At 37.8% G+C, this 12,972-nt stretch overlaps 1 protein-coding gene across 1 annotated transcript; it reads right to left on the reverse strand.

Annotated features, from left to right (window-relative positions):
* Positions 1-3,947: 3,947 nt before the first annotated feature.
* Positions 3,948-4,691, reverse strand: LOC110724523. The gene is made up of 2 exons (XM_021903944.1): positions 4,249-4,691; positions 3,948-4,155 (listed from the first exon to the last, which is right to left on the reverse strand). Exons 1-2 carry the CDS (start codon positions 4,440-4,442, stop codon positions 3,963-3,965), a joined length of 387 nt encoding a protein of 128 aa, XP_021759636.1. The 5' UTR covers positions 4,443-4,691; the 3' UTR covers positions 3,948-3,962.
* Positions 4,692-12,972: the final 8,281 nt, after the last annotated feature.

Raw genomic sequence — 12,972 nt, forward strand, 5'->3', positions numbered from 1 at the left:
ACGATGGTTTGGCAACCTGCCAGCACTAGGAGAAAAACCCCAATCCCCACCGGTTCAAACCACACTTTCCCCACCGGTTTTGAACCGTTCTTGATTTGGGGGGTGCTAAATCCTCAAAGATTTCCCACCGGTTTAAAACCGATGCCAAAAACCACTTTTCCCACCAGTTTTGGAGTGAACCGGTGGCAAAAACTTCTGATTTATGTTATAGATGGAGCACTTTTCCCACCGGTTTTCAAGTGAACCGGTGGCAAAACTTCTGATTTATGTTATAGATGGAGCACTTTCCGCACCGGTTTTCAAGTGAACCGGTGGCAAAACTTCAACATTCCCACCGGTTTTCACAGTGAACCGGTGCCAAAAGTCAGCGCGCCAGTTTTTAAAATTATTTTGGGCACCGGTTCATTGAAAAAACCGGTGGGAAAACCTGTTTTTTTTTTAAAATTTTTTTTAATAATTAAAAATAATTAAAAACCTGCACATCCTGTATTAATTCTGCCATTAAAATGTATTATAATAACAGTAATAATAATAATAATTATTACCCGTATTATTATTATTATAATAATAATATTATTATTATTATTATTAAAAATACTTATAATATAATAATTTTTACATTGGAATGATAACAACAATACATAAATATTAATTAATAACCGTAAATGCGATACAATGAAATATCATATAGCTTTTACAACTCATTAATTAAAAGGTGTTATATTTATAAACTATACTAATAATTAATGTATAAGTTAACAAGTTCAAATTAAATTATATGTGATGAAAGACGCTAACATGTCTCGAACTTCATTCAGCTCTTTGCTCGTCAATGGACCTCCTTTCTGTACCTTGCAAAACTTGGTTAAACAAAAATGATGTTAGCTAGAATTAATTACTTAGGTTATGTATGTAAAAATACATAATTACTTAGGTTATGTATGTAAAAATACATTTATAATTTAAGTTAGGCAAAAATTTAATACATAGGCCTATATGACTACTACTTCACCTATTTTCTACATTTATTGCCAAATCAACTCATTCTTCTTCATAACATGTCAATATTACCTAGTTAGAGGCAGCTACAGCTTGAAATCACATTAAAAGAACAAGTCAAGTGTTTTAAGACGCATTTTCAACCTAAATGGCCCGAATAAGGCCTATATCACTACTTGTATGCCTATTTTTTATATTTTTAATCAAATTAACTCATTCTTCCTCTTAACATGTCATTATTACCTAGTTAGAGGCGGCTAAGGCTTGAAATCACATTAAAAGAGCATTTGAATGGTTTTAGGACGCAATTTCATTCAAAATGGCCGAAATAAGGCCTATATCACTACTTGTATGCCCAATTTCTACATTTTTAATCAAATTAGCTCATTCTTCCTCATAACATGTCATTATTACCCAGTTAGAGGCAGCTAAGGCTTGAAACCACATTAAAAGAGCAAGTCAAGTGTTTTAAGACGCATTTTCAACCTAAATGGCCCGAATAAGGCCTATATCACTACTTGTATGCCTATTTTCGACACTTCTTATAAAATCAACTCATTATTTCTTTTAACATGTCATTATTACATAGTGAGAGGCAGATAAGGCTTGAAATCACATTAAAAGAGCATTTGAATGGTTTTAGGACGCAATTTCATTCAAAATGGCCGAAATAAGGCCTATATCACTACTTGTATGCCTATTTTCTACACTTCTTATCAAATCAACTCATTCTTTCTTTTAACATGTCATTATTACATAGTGAGAGGCAGCTAAGGCTTGAAATCACATTAAAAGAGCATTTGAATGGTTTTAGGACGCAATTTCATTCAAAATGGCCAAAATAAGACCTATATCACTACTTGTATGCCCAATTTCTACATTTTTAATCAAATTATCTCATTATTATTCATAACATGTCATTATTACCTATTTAGAGGCAGATAAGGCTTGAAATCACATTAAAAGAGCATTTGAATGGTTTTAGGACGCAATTTCATTCAAAATGGCTGAAATAAGGCCTATATCACTACTTGTATGCCTATTTTCTATATTTTTAATCAAATTAGCTCATTCTTCCTCTTAAAATATCATTATTACCTAGTTAGAGGCAACTAAGGCTTGAAATCACATTAAAAGAGCATTTGAATGGTTTTAGGACGCAATTTCATTCAAAATGGCCGAAATAAGGCCTATATCACTACTTGTATGCCTATTTTCTATATTTTTGATCAAATTAGCTCATTCTTTCTCTTAACATGTCATTATTACCTAGTTAGAGGCAGCTAAGGCTTGATCTCACATTAAAAGAGCATTTGAATGGTTTTAGGACGCAATTTCATTCAAAATGGCCGAAATAAGGCCTATATCACTACTTGTATGCCTATTTTCTATATTTTTAATCAAATTAGCTCATTCTTCCTCTTAACATGTCATTATTACCTAGTTAGAGGCAACTAAGGCTTGAAATCACATTAAAAGAACATTTGAATGGTTTTAGGACGCAATTTCATTCAAAATGGCCGAAATAAGGCCTATATCACTACTTGTATGCCTATTTTCTATATTTTAAATCAAATCAACTCATTCTTTCTTTTAACATGTCATTATTACATATTGAGAGGCGGCTAAGGCTTGAAATCACATTAAAAGAGCATTTGAATGGTTTTAGGACGCAATTTCATTCAAAATGGCCGAAATAAGACCTATATCACTACTTGTATGCCTATTTTCTATATTTTTAATCAAATTAGCTCATTCTTTCTCTTAAAATGTCATTTATACCTAGTTAGAGGCACCTAAGGCTTGATATCACATTAAAAGAGCATTTGAATGGTTTTAGGACGCAATTTCATTCAAAATGGCCGAAATAAGGCCTATGTCACTACTTGTATGCCTATTTTCTATATTTTTAATCAAATTAGCTCATTCTTCCTCTTAACATGTCATTATTACCTAGTTAGAGGCAACTAAGGCTTGAAATGACATTAAAAGAGCATTTGAATGGTTTTAGGACGCAATTTCATTCAAAATGGCCGAAATAAGGCCTATATCACTACTTGTATGCCTATTTTCTATATTTTAAATCAAATTAGCTCATTCTTCCTTTTAACATGTCATTATTACCTAGTTAGAGGTGGCTAAGGCTTGAAATCACATTAAAAGAGCATTTGAATGGTTTTAGAACGCAATTTCATTCAAAATGGCCGAAATAAGGCCTATATCACTACTTGTATGCCTATTTTCTATATTTTTAATCAAATTAGCTGATTATTCCTCTTAACATGTCATTATTACCTAGTTAGTGGCGGTTAAGGCTTGAAATCACATTAAAAGAACAATTCAAGGGTTTTAAGACGCAGTTCAAGGGTTTTCTCTTATCAGAACACACCACAAAAGCAAATTAACTAAGTCAATGACATACCTCATCAAGCTGTTGTAAGTCTGTACAATGACTCATTATGTCCAACATGAATCTCATCACGTATAGTCCGCAACCAACTCCGTTATCTTGTTGTGCGCACTAGCATATGAACACAGTAAATGAATCAAACATGCATAACAAATTAGCAACATCTTACACATCGTTTATTATAAAAATCACAAAATCATGTAGCATTACCATCGGTGATTTCCATGTAGGACCTTGAGGAGCTCGGCAATTTATATTCTTCATAGCACTGTAGAAAAGTAAGTTCAAACTTGATTAGTATGACTAATATAATAAATGAGTTAAGTAAGGATAATCAACACTAGATAGCTATATTTACTTTCGCAGTATAGACTTCACGAGGAGCTTTTTCGGATGAGGCAATCGAGCTGAATCAAAAAGGAAGATGGTGTTACTGGGAACACAAATCACCAGCAGGATCCAATGTGCACTACAGAAATGGACAATACACAAACAAGTCAATAATTAGCCGTGTACAACATATAATTAGGGGAAACAAATGAATTTGACATAGTCAAACGTACTCCTCAAAACATGGGGCGAATATGAACTTGTCACCCGCACGCAATGATTCCTTGATACCCCGTTCAACATAGTACAACACGTCAGGGTAGTTGCCTAAGATTATAGTAGTGGAGATTTGCTCGGGGCATAACCACCCTACTTGACATGGAGAATCAATCTCAAGTAAGTGCTCTTGTAGTGCTCTGCATGCATGGTAACAAAATATTAATGGGAAATTAAATGACAAGCAATCACCACTAATCTGAATAACATAATAGTGTCTGGCATTAAATTACCTCATGAATGTTTGAACGAGGGAGATGTTAAGCATTGAACCACTTAGAAATTCTTTCACATCTTCTTTGCTACGCCAGGCAACTGCATCCTCATCAAAGTGGAACATTGCCTTAGGTAGTGGAACTTGAATGGGAGTGTCACTAGGAAACATACTAACACGGTTGTGTACAAATGTTAAATCTTTAGACAGCATTTGAAGGACCGTGTCAGCAACAAGTGGAGTAGCATGCAAAGCTGAACCTCTCGAAGAGTTCTTCTTCGATCCTTTTTCACTCTCCGACCTTTGTTCACTCCTCTTCTTTGGCACCGGTTGATCAACGCTTATTGGTTGTTCCACCCTCCTCTTTGAAGTTTGTCTTTTTTGCGAAATCTAATACAACAAATCACGCAATTGGTTAGAAAAGACAAATCCATCTAACTCTTGTGAAAACAACCGGGCATAAAGTACCGAACAAACCCAAAATCTTAATTACCTGGTTCATCAACCTTACCCAAGCACATGGCCATTGCACAAAGCTACCTTTTGCTGCCCAAAGTGTAGTAAACTCCTCCTCCTCTATGGCCTAAGCGGTCGCAAATGGACCGTACCTTGTTCGGCCGGTTGTGGACTACCATATGCAACCACATGCAAAGCTCCAGATTCGTCCGGGTGTAGAAGTGCACAACAGGTCTCTTCCTACACCAATTTGAAAGATTAGTTATTAGAACCAAACATATCACACGGGGTCGTTTCCTACACAATTGATAATGTGCCCATATTCACTAAGATTGATAATGTGCCCATATTCACTAAGATAGAACTAAACAAATTCACCTGTAAATCTGGAAAATGATGAGGTGCTGGATTATCGAGCTCCCTCGAGTCCGCATGTGTAGGCGTACCACCCTGCAACAAGAAATTAATGACTGCCACGTTAGATCCTACATAACTCAATATGCCAAAACTAAAAGTTTTGAAACTACCTCATTTGCATCATCGTCTCCATGTATATCATCTTCCCCTTGTCCTTTTGGGTGACTACATGAGTCGACGGGTGTATTCGAGGGGAAAGGCAAGCTCGGTAGGTTCATTTGCTTCGCCTAAGCGTTAAATTCACTTACGTGCTCGTTGCGGACTTGTTCCTTAATCGATGCCACCGTGGAAACCAAGTCATGAGGTGAGTTCACACTTGCTCGGGATCTTCCTGATTTGGTATACTCTGGACCCATCATCTTTTCCCACCCTAGCAATGACCCTCCTGCACCTACTACCCGTCCTGGATGGTAGGGCTTTCCCAAAGCCAAGGTGAAAGGGTTTTTTTCTACACTTGGGACGAGCTTGCCTTCAACTAGTTCTTCAGTGTGTTCAATCTGTAGCAAAAAAAAAAAAAAAAAAACAGAAACCAATAGCATCCATAAGTTATATTTATGCAAAATATTCATAGAGTTCTCAAGTTCGTAGTTGCTTACGTGCTTATCAGCCATTTCTTTGGTTTCCGGAGCCTTGATGGCCCATTTTCCGATCTCCTTGTCAGGCGCATGCAGTGAACAGAAGAAATCACCAGCACGACTCACCAACGTAGTGATCGTGGAAGAAGAGGGTCCTTTGGACGACCCTAGTAGCGAAGTGGGGTATACTCCTTCGTTGACCCACGTTTCCCTCCATTCACCAAATGTCTTACACCCCATACGTTGGGTGTATGGCTTCATCTTTGCGTTTTTGGAATTTTGCTCCCTCAGTTCCTACGTAATTAGAATTGTTAGTATTATTACTTCAAAAAGAGATAATATATTATACAATTGTAATCAAATTTACTTAAACTTACAATTGCTTCCTTTGTACTTTGTTGAATAACAAAAGCTTCCCAATCATCCTTCGATATGTTTGGCCATTTTTGCCATGGGAGTAGCTCTTCATTGATGACTTCATCATCATTGCCTTTTTTCTTCTTTGGTTTTTTCTTCCTCTTTGTGATCCAACCACGAACTAATTTGCTCTTGAAGCCTCTGAATCTTTCCGCTAGCAAAGATTCAAACACCCTTCGCTTTGCGGCATCATTAGAAATATTAAACAGACTCTACAAACACAAATAAAGTCGATTATTAGTTTCCCCTTTTACATAACATTAAAGTAAAGGTATTTATAATTGTATAAATATGCAAATAAAACACTTGCCCTTGTATCATTCCAAAATGTGTCAATCAAGCCTGGAGGTACTTCCCGCATACTAAGTGTAATCGGGATTTTACGCGCACAAATGCCAACGTGAATAGCATATGGACGACGGAATTTGCCTACAGGTTGGCCCGCCTTGTTGTACTCCAGGACCATGGGACCGACGGGTTTCTTAAAACTTGTCGTCGGACCCCTCACCTTTTTCTTAGCCGGTGCCCTCACCCCTCCTCCACTTTGTCCTTGGCTTTGATTGTGGGAAGTAGCGTTCTCACCAACCGTCTCAGAAGCTGCATTTTCAATAGGAGGCGCTTGTTCAACCTCCATTTCAAATGCATCTAGCCTACGCTCCAACTCATCCTGAGCCTGATCTTCTGCCTCACCCAAATCAGGCTCCTTGTTCACATCATACAACTCATGACCATCCTCAGATAAGTCATCATCATCATCCTCTACATCCTCAACACAAACACGGTCCTGATCGTCCGCCATGAGATGTAATCACCTGCCATAACAATCATAACACGTTAGTAGTTGTATTATAAATACATTTGTAAGGTACAGTTATAAAATCAAATATAAATTGCCTAATTATAATACTTATGACAATTAATTAATTCATTTTTGGCTATCCTGTCATTTGATAATACTTTCAACACCTAAAATTGCAAAATTGCTGAAAAATAGTACCTCATTCTAATATTCCTTCATCGTGGTCTGATCTCATGTAATTGGCTTGGTCGTCTTTCTCATTTGGCACAGCAGGTCTAGGAACAGTGAAAGGTGCCGAGTCATCAAAGGCATCATATTCTTCCTCATCCTCGACATCTCCAACGCCAAGGATTCTTCTTTTGTTGGCTAGCACAATAGACCATTTAATATCTGCTGGGTCAGTTACGTAAAACACTTGCTTAGCTTGAGATGCAAGGATGAATGGTTCCGCACTGTCATTTAGGTGGCTAAGATCTACAAGAGTAAAGTCATCATATTTGACGTTACGCCTGATATTATCAACCCATTTACACCGGAAAAGAGCAATCGTGAAGCTACAATAATCAAGCTCCCATATTTCTTGAATTCGACCATAGTATGATAACTCTGCATCAACGGGTGATTTATCCTTAGCACTTGCAAACTCCCTTGACGATGCCACAAGCGTTACACCACTGTTTTGGGTCAAGGAAGATTTCAAATCCTGACGCTCAGTCCAAAAAGTGTACCCATTTATGTCATATCCCTTAAATGAGCGAATATCATCCCTAGGACCATAATCAAGCCACCTTACTGTATCAGTGACACTCTCATCCATTATACCCATCACTCGATCACGAAACCAACTCACGAACCTCTTATTATGCATCTGCATCAATGCCCTTTCACCTTTCGATGGAAATTCATCACGCAAACTAGCCATGTGCTCATCTAAGTATGGGTGAACATCTGCAACATGGTGAAACACATATAGGTGTGCTTGTAAAAACTTATCTCGGTCAGGTGACATTCGTTTCGACCTGATTGTGCCGTGACCATCAAGTCTCCCTTCATGTCAAGAAGTAGGAAGACCAATAGGTTCAACAACAGCTATATAGTCGGCCACAAAATTACCAATCTCCTCACCCACGATCCCTTGAATCATACTTCCTTCCGGGTGAGCCCGATTCCTTACCTTGTTTTGCAATGTACCCATGTGTCTTTCAAAAGGATAGCACCACCTCATGAACACTGGACCGCACAACTTAATTTCACGCACCAAATAAAGAATAAGATGCACCATTATGTCAAAGAATGAGGGTGGGAAGTACATCTCAAATTTGCACAAAGTCACAACCACATCCGCCTGCAAAGAATCAAGTGCACAAGGATCAAGCACTTTGCTGCATATTGTATTGAAAAAAGAACAGAGGCTTGTAATAGCTTCCCTCACGTGCTTCGGTAAAATACCACGTATTGCAATTGGTAGGAATACTTGCATAAGAACATGACAATCATGGGATTTCATACTTGTCAGCTTCAATTCTCCATTTAAGGATACAAATCTTTTCATGTTAGATCCATACCCTGATGGAACCTTAATGTCGTACAGACATGCACAAAACATCCGTTTTTCTACCCTTGACAATGTGTAGCAAGCCGGAGGTAAATAAGCCTTGGCATCCTTTGCTTTTCCATCATAATTCTTCTTCAACGCATCTGTGGACTTTCCTTTTCCCTTGCTCTTCCCCTTTCCTTGTTTCGAACTCGTTTCATCTCTCTTTTCCTGTACCTTTCCCTTTCTAACCTTTTCATGAGCCCACAATTCTAGACGAACCCCCATCTTTTGCAAATCTAACCGTGCACCCTTTCCATCCTTTGTTTTGCCTTGAATATTCATCAGCGTTCCCATAAGAGCATCACACACATTCTTCTCTATATGCATTACATCAAGACAGTGCCTAACATCATGTTCTTTCCAGTATGGAAGCTTCCAAAAGATTAATTCTTTTTTAAAGAGAGCAGTTGAGTCCGAAGCTTTTTCTGTTTTCCCAAATACTGTTCGTATACCCTTAACTCGAGCATAAACCTCCTCACCAGTCAATGGCCTAGGCGCAGTCCCCTCTTCCGCTTTCCCATCGAAAGCCTTTTTTTGCCTACGGTACGGGTGATCGCGCCTTAGCAACCTTCGAGTCTGCAGATACACCTCTTTGTGGCAATTGTTAAGGTGTATGCTTGGGGTGTCATCAATACAAATGGGGCATGCTTTTTTTCCTTTGTTCTTGTACCCAGACAAGTTTCCATATGCAGGAAAATCATTAACGGTCCACATAAGAGCTGAACGCAAGGTGAACATCTCATTCTTATGAGCATCAAACACGGAAACCCCTTCGTCCCACATCTTTCTCAAATCGTCAACAAGTGGCGCAAGATAACATCTATGTTGTTTCCAGGTTGCCTTGGCCTAGTTATTAGTAGTGAAAGCATTACATACTTACGTTTCATGCACAACAAAGGAGGAAAATTGTAGATCACTAAAAGTACCGGCCATGTGCTGTGCTGGGTACTAAGAGTGCCAAATGGATTCATCCCGTCCGTGCACAACCCAAGCCTTAAATTTCTGACTTCATCACCAAATTCACCAAACTTCATATCAATGTTCTTCCATTGCGGGGAGTCGGCTGGATGCTTCAGCATTCTGTTTTTCTTTCTTCCCTATGCATGCCACCTCAAGTTTTTTGCGTCTTTTGGTGTTGAGAAAAGACGCTTAAAACTTGGAATGATGGGAAGATATCACAACACCTTCGCAGGAGGTCCCTTCGTACCAGCATTGCAACTCATGCGCTTGTAGCGCGACTTCTTGCATCGTGGACACTCCTCCAATTGTTCATATTCAGTTCGATAAAGAATACAATCATTAGGACATGCATGTATCTTCTTATACTCCAAACCAAATGGACACATGAGCTTCTTTGCATAATAGTATGACTTAGGAATTTCATTCCCGTCAGGCAACATCTCACTTAACACGGTCAACAAAGACGTAAAATTGTTGTCCGTCCACCCATGCTTCGACTTAATGTTAAACAGTGTTAGCACAACTGATAGTTTGGAGTATTTTTTGCACCTAGGATACAAAGGCTTTTTAGAAGCCTCCGATAACGACTCAAACACGTCACCTTCAACACCACGCATCATTTCATTCACCCCTTCATCCTCCACCTCATCCACCTGATCATCATCAAATCCATCCTCATCACCATTATCAACAATAAATTCATCATTCTTGTATTCCTCGTCCACACGAATATCATTGCTTCTATCATCATACACATCATTCCCAATAACATCCCTAGTGTACTCTCCTTCTTCACCGTTCCAAATCCACACATGGTATTTTAGCCTAAACCCACGACAAACTACATGATCTCTAATGATATCAACACTATTAACCACCTTCACATTATTACAATCAACACAAGGACAATAGAGGCAATCGAAACCCATTCTGCGCTGATAAGATGAAGCCCTCTCACAAAACTCTTGAACCCCATCAAAGAATTCCAATGTATCACGTCTACCATACATCCAGCCATGATCCTTCTCCATTAAGTAAATTGCCTCTAAACATGGCAACATATTATGAATAATGTATAATTGCTACATCTATTATATATGTAAATCAAATTCAAACACACACCATGCATATAACATTCATATAGATACAATAATGCATATATGCTTCCAAAGGGTCCTTATCGCTCCAACCTAACCCATCCTTGAACGTTTACTCTCACTAGTGAATGTATGTCGACTTTCCAATTTTAAGGAAAATCCGACAGCATTTCCCCCCAGTTCTCCAAGTACACGATGTAGGTAATAACTTACCCACATATGTACCCAGAGAACATGGTGATCGAGGAAATGCTAAGCTAAGATGTTCCTTAAAATCGAAAAAAGAAGACACACATTCACCACCTAAGTGAGAGTAAACGTTCAAGAACAGTCCCAACCGGGGACTATTCAAGACTTTCTCCTAATGAGAAAGCCTTGAACGGGTATCTAGGCATATGATGATGCAAGCATTTATATATTTTTGTATTAATTTGTCATTAAACAATACACAAGTTGTAATGGCATGATAAAACTTTCATCATGAATCAAGAAAAAGAAACATAGACTAAGTTTTTAATTCATACCACAATTGAGCAAAATTTGTAGTCTTCAAGCTAAACTTGTTCTTCAATTCACATATGAATCTATAAAAAAATTAAAAAGAAAAAACAAAAGTTAGTAAGTAATTAATACCTACATACATTGCTAAAGAATAATGCATCATTAACCAAACTAACAATTGCTAATCACTAGTTTTTTTAAATTTTTGAGGAAGCACTGTCAAGCTAAGCTTGCTTTCTGCATTTAATGGTGGCTGAGAGGAGGAGAGAGAGTCGAGGAGAGCAATTTTTTGGATTAGAAATGACTATCTATGGGAATGGATTTCAAATGCTATGGGCTAAACATAAAATGATAAAGGCTAGAATTTTGATCAAATTCAAATGCAAATACCTGGTATTCCCAATCATGTGAATTGGGCTAAATCCATCATTTCAAATGAAATGTCCAATACCAAATAGGCCATTGGATTTATATCTTTTGTTTAAAATAGATGTATTAAGGTAATTCTCAAATAATTAACTTAAAGTAGATTAATCATGGTTATATCCTCAACACCAAATTAAACCACCACTACACCACCATGCTCCCCCCAACGAAAACACCCAGCAAATTTTATCTATGACGAATCTCCATAGCACACACCAGGCCACCATCTAATCAACATCAGAGGAGTATAATAATTATGCATCCATACAAGTACAAATATAACAAAAAAATAATGCTCCAAAAACTCTCGTAAAAAAGGTGACTTCCACTATTAAAAACATATGTAGATAAATTAAACAACTATCGGTACATATACAAGAAATCATGTCTTCATAGCGTAAAGCACAACTTGACTCAATATACAAATAGAAGATTTTAAAAGCTTTAAAAACCAGCAGTCCTATTGTATCAATAAACCTCAGTTTAAAGTCTTTCAATCATCCCCCCCTAACCCAAGTGGGCTTGTGCATATGCATCATGACAATATGCACTTCGAGTTTTAAATATTGGAATAAGTAATCCTGAAATCCTTAATTTCAATTCATCAACACCCTCTAAAATATAAATTCATCAACAAGAAACTCTAGAGGTTGTCCTTAGAGTCTATCCATGATCTCCATTAAGCACTGAACACACACTAATCCACACATCCCTAGCAGCATGCACTTCACTCATAAAATCCACGACTGACAAGAACCGTATGCACCAATAGAACAAAAGCAACATCACACTTTATGAGCTAAAGCCAATTCCTGCTAATGCTAGTCATTGCATACCCAAGTACCCATGTCATTGTTGAACATATTCTACATTCAATTTTCAGATCAGCAGAAAATATGCACAACTTGAAATTAAAGAAGAAATTAAAGCAAACCACAAAGAACATAAAACCCTAAATCAACAACTAACCCTAGATTGTGAAATTAATCAATAATACCTCGAAGCTTGTACAATGCAGTTGGAAAGTCAAAATGCGCTTCAATGGAGGTAAGAAAGCTCAACAGAATGCGCTTCAATGGAGGAGAGTTATGAAGAGAAAAAGAAGAGTTGCGCGACAATGGAGGTGAGAAACCCAGAATGCGCTTCAATGGAGGACGACAGCGAAGGATGAGAGCAATGGTGAGGGTCGTATGTAGACGAGAACGAGAGAGGAAGAATAATTGATGAAGTTGTAGTTATGGAGGCGAGAAGAACAACAATTGGGAAAGCAGGGGATGGGGAATGGGAATGAATAGTAATAAAACAAAGTGCTGAAGGAAAAAGAAGGTAAAAGGCAGGTTTTTTTTTTTAAAAAGCCACCGGTTCGAACCGCTTCTAAAACAACTTTTCCCACCGGTTTGTGTTGAACCGGTGGCAAATCTATTTTCCTCCTTTTTTTTATTTTAACAAAAACAATTAGGATTTGGCACCGGTTTATCAGGAACCGGTGGGAAAAGTT

This window comes from Chenopodium quinoa, unplaced genomic scaffold, assembly GCF_001683475.1.
Source record: "Chenopodium quinoa cultivar QQ74 unplaced genomic scaffold, ASM168347v1, whole genome shotgun sequence".
NCBI lineage: Eukaryota > Viridiplantae > Streptophyta > Magnoliopsida > Caryophyllales > Amaranthaceae > Chenopodium > Chenopodium quinoa.

Coding starts and splice junctions, on each gene's coding strand:
- LOC110724523 (XM_021903944.1), bottom strand. CDS start 4,442: ATGCTGTCTAAAGATTTAACATTTGTACACAACCGTGTTAGTATGTTT. Junction 4,156..4,248: donor CTCGTTCAAACATTCATGAG/GTAATTTAATGC, acceptor CCATGCATGCAG/AGCACTACAAGAGCACTTAC.